General features: G+C 44.2%; 1 protein-coding gene across 3 annotated transcripts in view; it reads left to right on the top strand.

The window, feature by feature from the left end:
• Positions 1-20,493, top strand: part of tbc1d4 (TBC1 domain family, member 4) — a 160,712-nt gene that overhangs the window by 113,043 nt on the left and 27,176 nt on the right. For all 3 annotated transcript variants that reach the window (XM_014163748.3, XM_045704356.2, XM_045704357.2), the window contains 5 exons: positions 8,113-8,261; positions 12,207-12,419; positions 18,295-18,459; positions 18,762-18,920; positions 19,261-19,505. In XM_014163748.3, the coding sequence (XP_014019223.1) occupies positions 8,113-8,261; positions 12,207-12,419; positions 18,295-18,459; positions 18,762-18,920; positions 19,261-19,505 (931 nt within the window). The remainder of the gene's footprint in view (positions 1-8,112; positions 8,262-12,206; positions 12,420-18,294; positions 18,460-18,761; positions 18,921-19,260; positions 19,506-20,493) is intronic.

Raw genomic sequence — 20,493 nt, forward strand, 5'->3', positions numbered from 1 at the left:
GTCAGATGAAACCAAGATTGAACTCTTTGACCTGAATTGCAAGCGTCATGTCAGGAGGAAACCAGGCACCGCTCATCACCTGGCCAATACCATCCCTACGGTGAAGCATGGTGGTGGCAGCATCATGCTGTGGGGATGTTTTTCAGCGGCATGGACTAGGAGACTAGTCACGATCTAGGGAAAGATAAACAGACCAAAGTACAGAGAGACAAGTCTCTGAATGTCCTTGAGTGGCCCAGCCAGAGCCTGGACTTGAACCCGATCAAACATCTCTGAAAGATTTGAAAATAGCTGTGCAGCGACTCTCCCCATCCAACCTGGCAGAGCTTGAGAAGATCTGCAGAGAAAAATGGGATAGACTCCCCACATAAAGGTGTGCCATGCTTGTAGCTTCATAATTAAGAAGTCTCAAGGCTGTAATCGCTGCCAAAGGTGCTTCAAGAAAGTACTGAGTAAAGCGTCTGAATACTTGATATTTGATATTTCCGTTTATTTTTTTATATGCAAAACATTTCTAAAAACCTGTTTTTGCCTTGCCATTGTGGGGTATTGTGTGTAGATTGAGGGGGGTTGAAATGTAATCAAGTTCAGAATAAGGCTGTAACGTAACAAATTGTGGAAAAAGTAAAGGGGTCTGAATACTTTCCGAATGTCCTATATTATACATACAATATACTGTGGCAAAGAAGGGGGTCGAGTGATAAATGGCAGATATGTGAGGGCAGAACTAATAAACGGGCTCTGCCCGATCACTAAAATGGCCACCCCGATCAGAACTACAGATCACAAAATGGCCAAAACTACAATTCCCAGAAGCAAGGGGAACCCTCAGAAGGTGGAGCCGACCCACAGATAAAGGGTCAAGAAAAACCAGGAAGAGAGAGAGAGGGCGGGAAGGATCTATGAACCATAGAGAAAGAGACAATCTACATTGGCTGGATTTACCGTGTACGAGCTGGACTGTTTTGGACTTACCTGTTGGCGTTTAGACCTGGACCTACCGAGAACCAGATTTGTGTACCGAACCCTGCTATCCTTGACCTTACCTGCGGCCTGGGTGGACCAGGACAGCGAAACAAACACACAGGTACTGTCATGTTCGAAAGAACTTTCATTCTGGGCTGACTTTGGTGACAGTTTCCCACTTAATTTGTGACAAACGCTCCTAACTTTGAAGAGGTTTGCCACAATACCGACACACTGACAGCGCATTCCCCAAGCGAAACAGCCTTTGCCAAATATACTGGAATTAAATGGGTGTATTACTGAACCTTTTGATGAACAAAAATATTTGAATGGGAAGAAACTGTCACTGGCAAACATGGTTACGAGGAGTGGATACTATAATATAATGTTCGGCATGTCCAGCCCATCCATTATCTCATTGTGTTGTGTGACAAAACTGCACATTTTAGAGTGTTGTCCCTAGCGTAAGGTGCACCTGTGTAATGATCATGCTGTTTAATTAATCAGCTTCTTGATATACCACACCTGTCATTTGGATGGATTATCTTGGCAAAAGAGAAATGCTCACTAACAGGGATGCAAACAAATGTATGCTCAAAATTTAAGGGAATTAAGCTTTTTGTGCTTATGGAAATTGTCTGGGATCTTTAATTTCACCTCATGAAACCAACACTTTGCGTGTTGCGTTTATATTTTTGTTCAGTGTGTACAAAACATTAAGAACACCGGCTCTTTCCATGACAGACTGACCAGGTGAAAAGCTATGATGCATTATCTCTTGTTAAATCCAGTTCAATCAGTGTAGATGAAGGGGGAGGAGACAGGTTAAAGGATGTTTAAGCCTTAATGTATATTTATAATTCTTTGGATTCTGTGTATTTATTATTATTATTTAGCATTTTCATTTTTGGACATAAGATAAAAAACATTTTGGAAATACATTACATGGCCAAATGTATGTGGACACCCCTTCAAATTAGTGGATTTGGCTATTTCAGCCACACCCGTTGCTGACAGGTGTATAACCTCTCTGGGCTAGGCGGGACGAAATCGTCCCACCTACGCAACAGCCAGTGTAATCCCGTGGCGCGATTTTCAAATACCTTAGAAATGCTATTACTTCAATTTCTCAAACATATGACTATTTTACACCATTTTAAAGACAAGACTCTCCTTTATCTAACCACACTGTCCGATTTCAAAAAGGCTTTACAGCGAAAGCAAAACATTAGATTATGTCAGCAGAGTACCCAGCCAGAAATAATCAGACACCCATTTTTCAAGCTAGCATATAATGTCACAAAAACCCAGAAGACAGCTAAATGCAGCACTAACCTTTGACGATCTTCATCAGATGACACACCTAGGACATTATGTTATACAATACATGCATGTTTTGTTCAATCAAGTTCATATTTATATCAAAAACCAGCTTTTTACATTAGCATGTGACGTTCAGAACTAGCATACCCCCCGCAAACCTCCGGTGAATTTACTAAATTACTCACGATAAACGTTCACAAAAAACATAACAATTATTTTAAGAATTATAGATACAGAACTCCTTTGTGCAATCGAGGTGTCTGATTTTAAAATAGCTTTTCGGTGAAAGCACATTTTGCAATATTCTGAGTACATAGCCCAGCCATCACGGCTAGCTATTTAGACACCCACCAAGTTTAGCCCTGACCAAACTCCGATTTACTATTACAAAAGTTTGATTACCTTTGCTGTTCTTCGTCAGAATGCACTCTCAGGACTGCTACTTCAATAACAAATGTTGGTTTGGTCCAAAACAATCCATCGTTATATCCAAATAGCGGCGTTTTGTTCGTGCGTTCAAGACACTATCCAAAGTGTAAATAAGGGTCACGAGCATGGCGCAATTCGTGACAAAAAAATTCTAAATATTCCATTACCGTACTTCGAAGCATGTCAACCGCTGTTTAAAATCAATTTTTATGCCATTTTTCGCGTAAAAAAGCGATAATATTCCGACCGGGAATCTGCGTTTAGGTAAACAGAGGAAAGAAAACAAAGCATTCGGTCGACGCGGGCACGCGCCTGAGTCTCACAGTACTGTAACCAGCCACTACCCAAACGCACTACTTTTTTTCAGCCAGATCCTGCAAAGCCACGATTCAGCTTTTTGCCGCCTTCTGAGAGCCCATGGGAGCCGTAGGAAGTGTCACGTAACAGCAGAGATCCTCTGTAATGGATAGAGATAATCAAGAAGGGCAAGAAATTCTCAGACAGGCCACTTCCTGCATGGAATCTTCTCAGGTTTTGGCCTGCCATATGAGTTCTGTTATACTCACAGACACCATTCAAACAGTTTTAGAAACTTTAGGGTGTTTTCTATCCAAAGTCAATAATTATATGCATATTCTAGTTACTGGGCAGGAGTAGTAACCAGATTAAATCGGGTACGTTTTTTTATCCAGCCGTGTCAATACTGTCCCCTAGACCTAACAGGATAAAGTCGAGCACACAGCCATACAATCTCCATTGACAAACATTGGTAGTAGATGGCTCATACTGGCCCGTACTGAAGAGCTCAGTGACTTTCAACGTTGCACCGTCATAGGATGCCTTTCCAACAAGTCAAATTTCTGCCCTGCTTGAGCTGTCCCGGTCAACTGTAGGTGCTGTTATTGTGAAGTGGAAACGTCTAGGAGCAACAACAGCTCAGCCGGGAAGTGGTATGCCACACATGCCAAGCGTTGGTTGGACTGGTGTAAAACTTGCCGCCATTGGACTCTGGAGCAGTGGAAACGCGTTCTCTGGAGTGATGAGCCACGCTTCACCATCTGGCAGTCCAACGGAAGAATCTGGGTTTGGCGGATGCCAGGAGAACGCTACCTTCCCCAATACATATTGCCAACTGTAAAGTTTGGTGAAAGAGGAATAATGGTCTGGGGCTGTTTTTCATGGTTCAGGCTAGGCCCCTTCAGTTCCAGTGAAGGGAAATCTTAACGGTACAGCATAAAATGACATTCTTGACGATTCTGTGCTTCCAACTTTGTGGCAACAGTTTGGGGAAGGCGAGGTCCATACAGAAATCGTTTGTCGAGATCGGTGTGAAAGAACTTGACTGGCCTGCACAGAGCCCTGACCTCAACCCCATCGAACACCTTTGGGATGAACCCTGATGCTTATAAGAAATCCCGCTATGCCCCGACGAACCATCAAGCAGGCAAAGCGTCAATACAGAACTAAGATTGAGTCCTACTACACCGGCTCCGGCGCTCGTCAAATATGGCAGGGCTTACAAAATTTTACGGACTCCAAAGGGAAGCCTAGCCGCGAGCTGCCGAGTGACACGAGCCTACCAGAAGAGCTAAATTACTTCTATGCTCGCTTCGATGCAAGAAAATCTGAAGCATGCATGAGAGCAACAGCTGTTCCGGAAGACTGTGTGATCACGCTCTCCTTAGCTGATGTGAGTAAGACCTTTAAACAGGTCAACATTCAGACGGATTACCAGGATGTGTACTCCAAGCATGCACTGACCAACTGGCAACTGTCTCTAACTGAATCTGTAATCCCTACATGTCTCAAGCAGAACACCATAGTCCCTGTGTGTCACGCTCGTCTAAAGGAGTAGACCAAGGCGCAGCGTGCTTAGAGTTCCACATGTTTAATAAATATGAAACTCACCAAACAATACAAATGAAAACGAAGCGTGACGTTCTGGGCTGCTCACAGGCTCTGGTGCGGGACGTGGACCCTGCTCCACCTTCGGCTTGGCCCACTTAGATGGCTCCCCTAGAGCGTGATCTCCTGCCGCCGACCACGGACTGGGGACCCTCGCAGCGGGCCCCGGACTGGCGGGCGACTCTGGCTGCGCCCGGCTGGCGGGCGACTCTGGCTGCGCCCGGCTGGCGGGCGACTCTGGCTGCGCACGGCTGGCGGGCGACTCTGGCTGCGCACGGCTGGCGGGCGGCTCCGGGCTGGCGGGCGGCTCTGGCGGCTCCGGGCTGGCGGGCGGCTCCGGATTGGCTCTGGGCGCAGGCACAGGACTCACCAGGCTGGGGAGACATGCAGGAGGCCTGGCTCTGGGCGCAGGCACAGGACTCACCAGGCTGGGGAGACATGCAGGAGGCCTGGCTCTGGGCGCCGGCACAGGATTCACCAGGCTGGGGAGACATGCAGGAGGCCTGGCTCTGGGCGCAGGCACAGGATAGACCGAGTCCTGGAGACGCACTGGAGGTCTGGAGCGCACGGCCTGCACAACCCGTCCTGGCTCGATGCCCACTCTAGCATGGCACTTGCGGGGGGCTGGCCTATAGCGCACCGGGCTATGTGCACGCACTGGAGACACTGTGCGTTTCACAGCATAACACGGTGCCTGACCAGTACCACGCTGCTTCCGGTAAGCACGGGGAGCTGGCTCAGGTCTCCAACCTGACTCTGCCACACTCCCCGTGTGCCCCCCCCCCCAAAAAATGTTGGGGGCTGCCCCTCGGGCTTCCTTGCCAGCCGTGTTCCCTCATACCGTTGCCGTTGGTCCTTCTTTCCTGCTGCCTCCGCTCTTCTGAGTGCCTCTACCTGTTCCCATGGGAGGCGATCCCTTCCGACCAGGATCTCTTCCCAAGTGTAGGATCCCTTGCCGTCCAGGATGTCCTCCCATGTCCAGTCCTTTCTCTCCCTGGCCCGGATACTTGCTCTTCCTGGGCACGCTGCTTGGTCCTTCTTTGGTGGGATCTTCTGTCACGCTCGTCTAAAGGAGTAGACCAAGGCGCAGCGTGCTTAGAGTTCCACATGTTTAATAAATATGAAACTCACCAAACAATACAAATGAAAACGAAGCGTGACGTTCTGGGCTGCTCACAGGCAGCTACACAAACACAAGATCCCACAAAGCACAGGTGGGAAAAGGCTGCCTAAGTATGATTCCTAATCAGAGACAACGATAGACAGCTGCCTCTGATTAGGAACCCTACTCGGCCCAAAACAAAGAAATACAAAAACATAGAAAAAGGAACACAGAACGCCCACACCAGTCACACCCTGGCCTAACCAAAATAGAGAACAAAACCCTCTCTATGGCCAGGGCGTGACACTGTGCCCAAGAACACCAAGGTAACCTGCTTAAATAACTACCGACCTGTAGCACTCACACCTGCAGCCATGAAATGCTTTGAAAGGCTGGTCATGGCTGACAACACCATCATCACAGAAACCCTTGACCCACTCCAATTTGCATACAGATCCACGTATCTCTATTGCAATCCCTGGACCTACATGAGAATGCTATTGACTACAGCTCAGCGTTCAACACCATAGCGCCCTCAAAGCTCATCACTAAGCTTAGGATCCTGGGACTAAACACCTCCCTCTGCAACTGATTCCTGGACTCCCTGACGGGCCGCCCCCAGGTGGTAAGGGTAGGTAACAACACATCCGTCATGCTGATCCTCAACACGGGGGCCCCTCATGGGTGCGTGCTCAGACCCCTCCTGTAGTGCGTACAACCCAGTACCTCACTGGGGCCAATCTTCTTACCATCCAGGACCTCTATACCAGGCGGTGTCAGAGGAAGGCCCTAAAAATTGCCAAAGATTCCAGCCACCCTAGTCATAGAATGTTCTCTCTGCTACCGCATGGAAAGCGGTACCGGAGCGCCAAGTCTAGGTCCAAAAAGCTTCTTAACAGCTTTTACCCCCAAGCCATAAGACTCCTGAACAGCTAATAAAATGGCTACTCAGGAATATTTGCATTGACCTACCCCCTTTTTACGTTGCTGCTACTCGCTGTTTATTATCTATGCATAGTGACCTATATGTACGTATTACCTCAATTACCTCGACTAACCTGTACCCTCGCACATTGACTCTGTACCAGGAACCCGTGTAAATAGCCTCGTTATTGTTATTTTATTGTCACTCTTTATTTATTTTTTCTTCTCAAAACTGCACTGTTGGTTAAGGGCTTGCAAGTAAGCATTTCACAGTAAGGTCTACACCTGTTGTATTCGGCACATGTGACAAATACAATTTGATTTGAAGTCACTAATGTAATACTGCAAAAGAGGTGGCAATGAAATGAACTATGTGTCCTGAATACAAAGTGTTATGTTCGGGTCAAATACAATACAACATATTACTGAGTACCACTCTCATACTCTCATATTTTCAAGCATAGTGTTGGCTGCATCATGTTATGGTTATGCTTGTAATCATTAAGGAATGGGGAGTTTTTTTCACTTCCTGACCACATGGAAACCTGAGCTGCACTACAATCTCAAATCGAACCACCTCCCAAAATTATGCAACACTATTATAGGATGTGGGGGCACCGCCACCGTCTCAGCAACAGTGTCCCCGTAGCCCTGACATCGCTCTGAGGTGGCTTCCTGTTATTCTCTACTCGGGTCTCTTGAGCAGTGAAGTAAGCGCCTCATGACTAGACAGTATCTTGTTAATCTGAGTATCAGTTGTCATCTGATCCAGGGTTACGCAAGGTTACATATTTTGAAATGTATTGTCTAGTGTTAACTGCAGACATTTTCAAGTCAGGTCTACATTTCTTTGACATTTAAAGACAGTTTATCTTGTCGGTGGCCCACTCTTTGATGGTAGGCACATGTTACAGAGTGTGGCTTTAACCTTTGGTTTGAGAAACAATTGAGAAACAGGGTGTGTCCGAAATAGAACCCTATTTTCTATATATTGCACTACTTTTGCACAATAAGGTGCCATTTCAGACGGAATCATAGTCTTGAAATAGATCAGTCAGCTTCCTTTCCCTATTCTCCTCTCTCCCATAAAACGCAACTTCTTCTTTCACAAGGAAATGATCCAAACATCCATGTAACAGTGGCTGCATCTGTGTCTTGATGTTTGCTCTTGTTTTATGTACTAATTATGGATCTACTCTACTAATTTCTACTTTATTAATCAATATTTATGTGTGTGTGTGTGACTGCGTGTGTGTGACTGCGTGTGTGTGACTGCGTGTGTATACTACTATCTGTGTGTGGGTGTTTGTTTACGTGCCTTTGTATTTGTGACATGCCCACTCCTCTTCTCTTTCACTCTCTCGCTCCCTCTCCCTCCTTTTCCCTCTCTTGCTCTCTCTCTCCTCACCTCTCTCTCTCAACCCCCCCTCCCTCCCTCTTTATCATTTTCCCTTGCCCATCAGTAATGGGGAGGGCAGGAAGAGGACCCTATCTGGATGCAGCAGTGACAGTGTGAGTGCACCCCTCAACCTCCGCAAAGTGTCCTGGAGACAGAAGATCTTCCTGCGGGTCGCCTCGCCCCTGAACAAGCCCACATCCATGCAGCACCCAGGTGTGTGTGTGTGTGTAACAGGCCTGCTACACTGAACAAGTAATTTTTGCAGTGTGAGACGCTGCTATATTATTTCAATGAAACCTAGGCACAAGCAGCACGGCTCTGCGAGAGGCTCGCGCTGCTCAGTGTAACACTTTGTTCAATTCTATTTTCACGCCCGAGAACACTTAACCTCTCTAGGGTAGGTGGCACCAAATCGTCCCACCTATGTAACAGCCAGTGTAATCCCGTGGCGCGTTATTCAAAAACCTCAAAAATGCAAAAACTTAAATTTTTCAAACATACGACTATTTTACACCATTTTAAAGACAAGACTCTCGTTAATCTAACCACACTGTCCGATTTCAAAAAGGCTTTACAACGAAAGCAAAACATTAGATTATGTCAGCAGAGTACCCAGCCAGAAATAATCAGACACCCATTTTTCAAGCTAGCATATAATGTCACATAAACCCAAACCACAGCTAAATGCAGCACTAACCTTTGATGATCTTCATCAGATGACAACCCTAGGACATTATGTTATACAATACATGCATGTTTTGTTCAATCAAGTTCATATTTATATCAAAAACCAGCTTTTTACATTAGCATGTGACTAGCATGTGACTAGCATTCCCACCGAAACACTGCCGGTGAATTTACTAAATTACTCACGATAAACGTTCACAAAAAGCATAACAATTATTTTAAGAATTATAGATACAGAACTCCTCTATGCACTCGATATGTCCGATTTTAAAATAGCTTTTCGGTGAAAGCACATTTTGCAATATTCTCAGTAGATAGCCCTGCATCACAGGGCTAGCTATTTAGACACCCAGCAAGTTTAGCACTCACCAAAGTCAGATTTACTATAAGAAAAATGTTATTACCTTTGCTGTCTTCGTCAGAATGCACTCCCAGGACTTCTACTTCAATAACAAATTTTGGTTTGGTTCAAAATAATCCATAGTTATATCCAAACAGCGGCGTTTTGTTCGTGCGTTCAAGACACTATCCGAAAGGGTAAATAAGGGTGACGAGCATGGCGCAATTCGTGACAAAAGAATTCTAAATATTCCATTACCGTACTTCGAAGCATGTCAACCGCTGTTTAAAATCAATTTTTATGCCATTTTTCTCATAAAAAAGCGATAATATTCCGACCGGGAATCTGCGTTTAGGTAAACAGACAAAAGAAAATAAAGCATTCGGTCGACTCGGGCACGCGCCTAAGCCCATAGTACTCTGATCGGCCACTTGCCAAAAGCGATAATGTGTTTCAGCCAGAGCCTGCCTCGATATCGTTCAGCTTTTTCCCGGGCTCTGAGAGCCTATGGGAGCCGTAGGAAGTGTCACGTTATTGCAAAGATCCTCAGTCTTCAATAAAAAGAGCCAAGATGAAACACCACTTGTCAGACAGGCCACTTCCTGCATGGAATCTTCTCAGGTTTTGGCCTGCCATTTGAGTTCTGTTATACTCACAGACACCATTCAAACAGTTTTAGAAACTTTAGGGTGTTTTCTATCCAAAGCCAATAATTATATGCATATTCTAGTTACTGGGCAGGAGTAGTAACCAGATTAAATCGGGTACGTTTTTTTATCCGGCCGTGTCAATACTGCCCCCTAGCCCTAACAGGTTAATAAAGTAGCTCACGCTGGCAAAAGTGTATCGTAAAAATAGACTGTTTTCCCGAAGCCCCAGTGTAGCTCCCCATCTCAAGCACAGATGGTTTGTAATTACAAACAATCCATAAGACACTGGTACAATTCAATTAAACTCAATTCAGTCCAACTTTATTTTTCCCATCGGGCAATTAAAAACGGCATAATCAGATTACAATACCCAATACAATGCATTCCCCCTTACAGTACTTTTAGTACAGAATTACAATAGGCTTGCAATATAGTCAGCAAAGTTGGAATGTATAATGAATTTGTGATGAAACGTGATGATTAGCATCTATATCCTTGAACTCTTGTGTCCTCTCAAACACTAAGCACCATGCCTGCAAGAGACCCACTTACAACTAGGGCTGTTGCGGTGACCATATTACCGCCACTATGGTGGTCACGAGTCATGAAGGCAGTCAAATTCCACGTGACCATTTAGTCACGGTTATTAGGCGATTCTCCAAGCTCTGATGCTTGTCCCTCAAATCACTCTGACATCAATGCAAATGTATTCGAAAATCTAATCAAACACTTCATGAGAGCCCATGAGCTCATGTTGTGCAACATTTCTATAGGCTTTGAAATTGCGCGAGAAAACAGTGATGGCCACTATTAAAAAGAGGAGGATCTCATCAGCTTTCTATAGGCTAGGCCTATAGAAAGAGACTGATTCATTAGAGCTAGACTCATAACACAGTGCCTGTTCAGACTGATTCATTAGAGCTAGACTCATAACACAGTGCCTGTTCAGACTGATTCATTAGAGACTGATTCATTAGAGCTAGACTCATAACACAGTGCCTGTTCAGACTGATTCATTAGAGCTAGACTCATAACACAGTGCCTGTTCAGACTGATTCATTAGAGACTGATTCATTAGAGCTAGACTCATAACACAGTGACTAACTTTCCTAATATTAAGCACATTGCTTATATTTACAACAGGAGTATAGCCTACCTGGCTGGCATGAAAATGAACCACGGGAAAAGCATCCTCCATTTAAGTGCATAGATGACATGTATTTTTTCCCCTGCCCCTGTTTCAATACAGGTGCATGATAATGCTCCATTCTAAATCCAAACAAATTTCACACATATATTATTTAGTATATGTAAAGACAAGATTAAATCAAGAATAGTCTGATGGGTGACAATATTAGCCTGTGAATTATATATTATCACTTGTGAATGATGCCCAGCATAAGAAACAATGACTTTTCTTTTGTCATAGTCGCACACCTCATGTAGCCTAACCCATAGGCCTATATGTTTTGAATAGGTTTGTATCACAACTAAAGTGGCCAAATAACTTTAATTAATCTGCTTTACAAGGAGTGTAGAACCTAACTGGCATATATAAGCAGCGTGTAAGTTTCAAATTTCGTAAGATAATTTTCACCATAAAAATGCATCTTTTATAATAAAACCATTACATGCATAATCACATTTGCGGTCACTTTTGATAATAGTGTTTTCCTGCTAATGGAACATATGTGCTTATAGCCTACTGCCATGTATGCATCGCTGTGCTTATAATGTGAAGAAATAGCCTAATAGTTCATTTTAAGCTAAACTTTCTGATCTGTTGCATCAGCCACATTGCATAAAAAAAGTGTTTTTGAAGCTAGTGGTCGTATACATTTGGGATCTATCACATCCCACAACTGTCCCAGACTACGTTTGGAATATTTATTTCTCGCAGAGAATAGAATAGATTGACTTTTGTACTAATGGGGATAGTAGATTGTCATAGGCTAGTGCTTTTGCTTTTCGTTAGGCCTACTCATCTTGTTTGCTGATGAAAAGTAAAAGTGGACAGTTCTTCCAATATCTTCAATATGCACCTCGGAAATAAGGACGCGCGCAGTTGCATCTCAGATGTGTCTGTCTTCACTTGTAGCCTGTGAGAAAGACCCAATCACGTGATTGAGATGTGATTTGGAGCAGGCAGCACTCAGGGAGAAGGGCACAACGGCTACTGGCTGCAAAAGGCATGGATTTTTTATGGTGCACTACGGCCACACAAAGGGGCTATATTACATGGATTTATTAGACTTTTTAAAATGTAGATGTTCCAAAGGTCTGCATCAGTGGCTTGTAGGCTATGTGTGGAAGCCAGGAGATGCTAAATTTGTTTATGTTAATTAACGGTCAATTACCGTGAGACCGACAGTTATTTGCTTGACAATCACCAGCTGATTACATTTCGTGACTGCCACAGCCCTACTTACAACCCCCTAAAAATGGCTGCAGTCTCAGTTATTTGTATGTGTTGTCTCTCAGACCACTGTGATGTGATGGACCTGCTGCCCCTCTCCCCCCGCTCCTTCGACCCAAGTCTGGACCCCCTGGCCAGCCTACTGCCCACCTCGGGTGACACCTTCACTGGGAAGAGGCCCAAGAGGACGGCGGTGCACTACCGGGCCCTATGGAAGACGGCGATCCACCAGCAGATACTGCTGCTACGCATGGAGAAGGAGAACCAGAGACTGGAGGGTGAGTGAGAATAGAATGGAGCTTTAGTCATCTATTATGCAGAGACAAAGGAAACTTGTCTCTTAGCTTACTCCTGTACCCAACCCCCTGTCACAAACACACACACACACATTTATTCCCATTCAAAATCCTATTTTCCCTAACCCTTAACCCAAACCCTAAATCTAATCTTTAAGCATAAAATAGCATTTGAACAATTTCAGGACATGAAAAAAGTTGGCATTGGCATTAGCCAGAGTTGGATATGAGAGAACATAGTTATCGTAAGCCAGAGTATGATATCTGAGAGGATAATAGCTAGAGTTACATTAGATATCTGAAAGGATATACAGTTGAAGTCGGAAGTTTATATACACTTAGGTTGGAGTCATTAAAACTCATTCAACCAATCCACAAATGTATTGTTAACAAACTATAGTTTTGTCAAGTCGGTTAGGACATCTACTTTGTGCATGACACAAGTCATTTTCCAACAATTGTTTACAGACAGATTATAACACTTATAATTCACTGTATTACAATTCCAGTGGGTCAGAAGTTTACATACACTAAGTTGACTGTGCCTTTAAACAGCTTGGAAAATTCCAGAAAATGTTGTAATGGCTTTAGAAGCTTCTGATAGCCTAATTGACATCATTCGAGTCAATTGGAGGTGTACCTGTGGATGTATTTCAAGGCCTACCTTGAAACTCAGAGCCTCTTTGCTTGACATCATGTGAAAATCTAAAGAAATCAGCCAAGACCTCAGGAAAATAATTGTAGACCTCCACAAGTCTGGTTCATCCTTGGGAGCAATTTCCAAACGCCTGAAGGTACCACGTTCATCTGTACAAACAATAGTACGCAAGTATAAACACCATGGGACCACGCAGCCGTCATACCGCTCAGGAAGGAGACGCGTTCTGTCTCCTAGAGATGAACGAACTTCGGTGTGAAAAGTGCAAATCAATCCCAGAACAACAGCAAAGGACCTTGTGAAGATGCTGGAGGAAACAAGTACAAAAGTATCTATATCCACAGTAAAACAAGTCCTATATTGACATAACCTGAAAGGCTGCTCAGCAAGGCAGAAGCCCCTGCTCCAAAACCACCATAAAAAAGCCAGACTATGGTTTGCAACAAAGATCGTACTTTTTGTAGAAATGTCCTCTGGTCTGATGAAACAAAAATAGAACTGTTTGGCCATAATGACCATCGTTATGTTTGGAGGAAAAAGGGGTAGGCTGGCGAGCCGTAGAACACCATCCCAACTGTGAAGCACGGGGGTGGCAGCATCATGTTGTGGGGGTGCTTTCCTGCAGGAGGGTCTGGTGCACTTCACAAAATAGATGACATTATGAGGAAGGGAAATTATGTGGATATATTGAAGCAACATCTCAAGACATCAGTCATTTTTGTAGGGTCACGCGTCTCTCGCTTGCGTCTCACTTCTGTTTGTGATTCTGGAACACAACTATTTGTAGAATGTCTGGATGGAATACACACATTTAACTGTGAATTAATACTTCTACACCATCCAGAAACAAAACAATCGCTAGGCCCCTAGGCACTTCATACCATATACATCCAAAATAATTACCTTCTGATGTGCTAGAAGCAGTCCCTCAAGAATTTTTTGATTCTGCGATCGCCCAAATTTTGGCAAAATCAACAATGTCCTGCATTTCAAGAGGCTTGCAAATTTGACCAATCACCTCACTATTACCACATAAAACTGTCAAATGATTTAGTCTAGTTATTGTCAAAATGATTAAAACAGTGTGCCATTTTAGTCAAATCACATTTTTATTGCCTCATTAACCTATAGTAAACATAAATCACTGACTTCCATGAGCACAAACATACATGTAGCCTTGTCCTACCAACATCATTTTCGGCATAACATCCGTCCGCATGATTTTCTTCCCAACAGCCAAATTGGCAGCAGATACAAAATCCCACCCCTTGAGAGGGCTCCAGACTAACATTTACCCTTAACTTTTTCAGTTGGTGGCACCAGCCCATGATTTGGTCGCACATATTTTTTTCCACGCAATAGAAAAAAAACACGAATCACCCTATAAAATCATTTACAGTGCTTTAGACTGTGTATGACTATTGAGGTGGTTGACTATTTAAGAAATACACTGCTCAAAAAAATAAAGGGAACACTAAAATAACACATGCTAGATCTGAATGAATGAAATAATCTTATTAAATACTTTTTTCTTTGCATAGTTGAATGTACTGACAACAAAATCACACAAAAATAATCAATGGAAATCCAATTTATCAACCCATGGAGGTCTGTATTTGGAGTCACACTCAAAATTAAAGTGGAAAACCACACTACAGGCTGATCCAACTTTGATGTAATGTCCTTAAAACAAGTCAAAATGAGGCTCAGTAGTGTGTGTGGCCTCCACGTGCCTGTATGACCTCCCTACAACGCCTGGGCATGCTCCTGATGAGGTGGCGGATGGTCTCCTGAGGGATCTCCTCCCAGACCTGGACTAAAGCATCCGCCAAATCCTGGACAGTCTGTGGTGCAACGTGGCGTTGGTGGATGGAGCGAGACATGATGTCCCAGATGTGCTCAATTGGATTCAGGTCTGGGGAACGGGCGGGCCAGTCCATAGCATCAATGCCTTCCTCTTGCAGGAACTGCTGACACACTCCAGCCACATGAGGTCTAGCATTGTCTTGCATTAGGAGGAACCCAGGGCCAACCGCACCAGCATATGGTCTCACAAGGGGTCTTAGGATCTCATCTCGGTACCTAATGGCAGTCAGGCTACCTCTGGCGAGCACATGGAGGGCTGTGCGGCCCCCCAAAGAAATGCCACCCCACACCATGACTGACCCACCGCCAAACCGGTCATGCTGGAGGATGTTGCAGGCAGCAGAACGTTCTCCACGGCGTCTCCAGACTCTGTCACGTCTGTCACATGTGCTCAGTGTGAACCTGCTTTCATCTGTGAAGAGCACAGGGCGCCAGTGGTGAATTTGCCAATCTTGGTGTTCTCTGGCAAATGCCAAACGTCCTGCACGGTGTTGGGCTGTAAGCACAACCCCCACCTGTGGACGTCGGGCCCTCATACCACCCTCATGGAGTCTGTTTCTGACCGTTTGAGCTGACACATGCACATTTGTGGCTTGCTGGAGGTCATTTTGCAGGGCTCTGGCAGTGCTCCTCCTGCTCCTCCTTGCACAAAGGCGGAGGTAGCGGTCCTGCTGCTGGGTTGTTGCCCTCCTACGGCCTCCTCCACGTCTCCTGATGTACTGGCCTGTCTCCTGGTAGCGCCTCCATGCTCTGGACACTACGCTGACAGACACCTCAAACCTTCTTGCCATAGCTCGCATTGATGTGCCATCCTGGATGAGCTGCACTACCTGAGCCACTTGTGTGGGTTGTAGACTCCGTCTCATGCTACCACTAGAGTGAAAGCACCGCCAGCATTCAAAAGTGACCAAAACATCAGCCAGGAAGCATAGGAACTGAGAAGGGGTCTGTGGTCACCACCTGCAGAACCACTCCTTTATTGGGGGTGTCTTGCTAATTGCCTATAATTTCCACCTGTTGTCTATTCCATTTGCACAACAGCATGTGAAATGTCTTGTCAATCAGTGTTGCTTCCTAAGTGGACAGTTTGATTTCACAGAAGTGTGATTGACTTGGAGTTACATTGTGTTGTTTAAGTGTTCCCTTTATTTTTTTTTGTTTCATCTAGATTCTAACATGTCCAAGCAGGAATGCATGATTCAAGATATTTTGATAGGCAACCTAATCCAGTGATTGTCATGAATTGTGCGTTGACAATAGGGTATTATTGTTATATTTTACTGTTAAAATAGGGCTCCAGCATTTTCAAATTTTGTTGTTCAAAAGAGATGTGTTTACATCTTTTTGTGCACTAATATCAAGGCATCATTTATTTTGGGGCTAATTCACCAATTGAGGAAGTGGAAATCTCCAAACACATTAGCTAGATCGCTAACACTAAATATAATACCCACTGCCAGTGGTGTAAACTACTTAAGTAAAAATACTTGAAAGTACTACTTAAGTAGCTTATTGGGGTATCTGTACTTTATGATTTATATTTTTGACAACTTTTACTTTTATTCCACTACATTCCTAAAGAAAATAATATACTTTTTACTCCATACATTTTCCCTGACACCCAAAAGTACTCGTTACATTTTGAATGCTTAGCAGGACAGGAAAATGGTCCAATTCTCAAGAGAACATCACTGGTTATCCCGACTGCCTCTGATCTGGCGGACTCACTAAACACAAATGCTTCGTTTGTAAATTATGTATGAGTGTTGGAATGTGCTGCTGGCTAACTGTAAATTAAAAATCATGCCATCTGGTTTGTTTAATATAAGGAATGAGAAACTATTTGTACTTTTGATACTTAAGTATATTTAAAACCAAATACTTTTACTTTTACTCAAGTAGTATTTTACTGGATGACTTTCACTTTTTCTTGAGTCATTTTCAATTAATGTATATTTTATTTTTCTCAAGTATGGATATTGGGTACTTTTTCCACCACTGCCCACTGCACGTACTGTAGTCATGTATTAATCTAACATTAAATGTAATGTCCTAATTTTTTTGTTGCAGTTATAGCCTGCTACCCTATGCACTGGCAATTGCATGTTTCAGATCTTAAAGCCATATCAAATATCTTGGTTGTAAAATAGTTCCTATTGAACTCGTAATTAAGAGATTTGACCCACAGAAAGCTGAGAACAACAGTAGTTGCTTCCAAAGCTATGTATTTCCCGCAATTAGATTTTGAAATGTTATACAATCAGTAGCCTTTTTTCTTTCTCCCGGAGCCCACATCATGTGGCTCGCTCACCACAGCAGCAGGCCTCAGCAAAACAGGCCCCAGCGACAAAAACACGCAAAATGTGACAGTGGTAGCAGTCTGGAGCCCTGCCCTTTGGCATACTGTAGCTAAAGTTCTGTCGTAAGTAGTGGTCTGATAGGTTGAAGCAACCTAACTAGCTAGCATTATCAATCTGTTATTACAGGAGCGTGTATATTGGAATGATGCACTTTCAGATGTCTCTTGAGGTTTGTAGTATTTTTCCCTGTCAACTTGTTGGTGCAAATGCTGTCTTCTCCTGTGGAAACGTTGCGTTTGGTCTTGTTTGAATCAACATGATAAGTAAAGTGGCTCCAAACGTTGCCCCTTTTTCGTCAATGATTCGTTGCAACCAAATTGGTGACCAGTTGCCGGGCAGAGAGTTGACTCGTGAATGACCTGGGCATGGTATTTATTTTACACTGCATTGCAACATTGCAATGAGAAAGCCTTACAATTCTGCTAACCTAACTAGCGTAGTAGGCGTTAAGTAAACACCTGAAACTAGATCCCCCTACTTGACGAGAAGAAGAAAAAAACTGTTGGGGAGGTTCTCTTCTGCACTGTTCAACCAATCTAGTAAACTTGGAGGAGTTAAGATGGAGTGTCAGCTTGTTAACATCCAAAAGCGGAAGTCACAGGCTCTCTTTCCATTTCCCCTGAAAACTAGAACATCCGGTTGTTGGGGACTCGGCAGAGGCTACAATTCTGCTAATGTCATTCATGCTTTTCATTGGACCAAACAAATAACACTGAAAAGCTCTTAATGTCTCCAAAACCTCTTGTCCAGTCCACCTACTTGTCAGATTTTAGTCACAGAGATAATTGTCTCGTTTTCGTCAACAGAAATGATTTTTTAATTTTTTTATATAGTTTTTTCTGGGTCTCTATAGCCAGTTATCATCTCGTCACTTGCCACTGAAAAATGTAACCTTTTCATCACTATTTTCGTTGGCGAAATTAACACTGCTTTGATCTCTCTCTGACCTCTCTGTGTGACCTCTCTCCGCTAGCAAGTCGAGACGAGCTGCACATCCGGAAGATGAAGCTGGACTACCAGGAAGTGGGGACGTGCATTAAAGACGTGCTAGCCTTCTGGGACAGGAAGCTGAGCGTTCCGGGCAGAGCCAAGGTCGTCCCGCTGGACAAAGAGGAGGTCCACAATGCAATCTCTAAGGGTGAGCGAGAGAGAGAGAGATAAAGGGTTAAACTGTGTGTGTGGTGTGTGTGTGTGTGTGTGTGTGGTGTGTGTGTGTGTGTGTGTGTGTGTGTGTGTGTGTGTGTGTGTGTGTGTGTGTGTGTGTGTGTGTGTGTGTGTGTGTGTGTGTGTGTGTGTGTGTATTAGTATGGTTGCCTGTCTTTGCTAATCTGTGTATTGCATATGTAATGTGTTTATCTTCCTACCACATCCTACACTTTCTCCATACTCCCGACACATCCAACGCTCTGTACTCTAAAACATCTTCATCTCTGTCCCCAGGTGTCCCTAAGGGCAGGCGTGGGGAGGTGTGGCTCCTCTTCTCCCAGCAGCACCGCCTGAGACACCGTCTGCCCCCCGGCCGCCACGCCCCAGACACCCCCTACCAAGACCTGCTGAAGCAGCTCACGGCCCAGCAGCACTCCATACTAGTTGACCTGGGTATGTGCACGTGCATGCATCCACACACACCCCACCAGGACCTGCTGAAGCAGCACACTGCCCAGGAATACTCCATGTGTGCGCATGCTTGTGTATGTACTAGAGGAGGCTGGTGGGAGGAGCTTTAGGAGGACAGGCTCATTGTAATGGCTGGAATGGAATAAATGGAAGGGTATCAAACATATGGAATCCATTCCATTCAAGCCATTACAATGAGACCATCCTCCTATAGCTTCTTCCACCAGCCTCCTCTGGTGCATATATACACACACAAAAACAAACAAACACACACCAATTGATTGATTGGTGTATTTCTTTCTTATTTGAATGAATTCAATAGGTCGGACGTTCCCCACCCACCAGTACTTCTCAGCCCAGCTGGGTGCAGGGCAGCTGTCCCTCTACAATCTGCTCAAGGCCTACTCTCTGTTGGACACTGAGGTGGGCTACTGCCAGGGCATCAGCTTTGTGGCAGGTATCCTGCTGTTGCACATGAGTGAGGACCAGGCCTTCGACATGCTCAAGTTCCTGATGTACGACCTGGGCTTCCGCAGACAATACAGGCCTGACATGACTTCTCTACAGGTAGGGGGATGGATGAATGGATGGGAGGGAGGGAGGGAGGGAGGGAGGGAGGGAGGGAGGGAGGGAGGGAGGGAGGGAGGGAGGGAGGGAGGGTGATGTTTGCTGGACCTCTAAAAGGACATTTCGGTAATGCTTTATTTAAAAGCCCAGTTAAAAAAAAATTATCTGGTACTTTAATCTAGTATTCACCTGGTGTTTATATGGTATTACCTAAGAAACTACAGGTAACTGCCAACATAATGGAAACACTTTAGTAAATAAGGGATAAAATTATATCTCTCTTCCGTACCTGCTGTCTCGACCTCTGAATGCTCGGCTATGAAAAGCCAACTGACATTTTCTCCTGAGGTGCTGACCTGTTGCACCCTCTATAACCACTGATATTATTATTTGACCCTGCTGGTCATCTATTAACGTTTGAACATCTTCAAGAACTATGTAATCTCCACCAGCACAGCCAGAAGAGGACTGGCCACCCCTCGGAGCCTGGTTCCTATCTAGGTTTCTTCCTAGGTTCCTGTCTTTCTAGGGAGTTTTTCCTAGCCACTGTGCTTCTACATCTGCACTGCTTGTTCTTGGGGTTTTAGGCTGGGTATCTGTATAAGCACTTTGTGACAAATGCTGATGTAAAAAGGACTTTTTAAAATACATTTGATTAAGTGATTGGTTTCCTTTTATATAGGCAGTTACCTGTATGTGATAACAATGACAACTTGCTAGCACTTTTACCACAAATAATTCAACACAATAACAACCTGGCACAAATGGTACATAGTGACTGACGCTTGTGTCAATGAATCATTGGCCACTCCATGTCAGGGCTCGTTCCACTTTTGCGAGCTCTATTCAGTTTTCTTTTTCCTTTTTTAAATACAGAAGCTAGGGCAACAGTGGGTAGGAGTAGGGTTTCATTCCCCTTGAAAATAAAACAATCTCACAATTGGTTCTCACCTGTGAAGTATGACGACGATTATGTATTTATTTGTTT

Source organism: Salmo salar, chromosome 21, assembly GCF_965601325.2.
Source record: "Salmo salar chromosome 21, fSalSal1, whole genome shotgun sequence".
Lineage (NCBI taxonomy): Eukaryota > Metazoa > Chordata > Actinopteri > Salmoniformes > Salmonidae > Salmo > Salmo salar.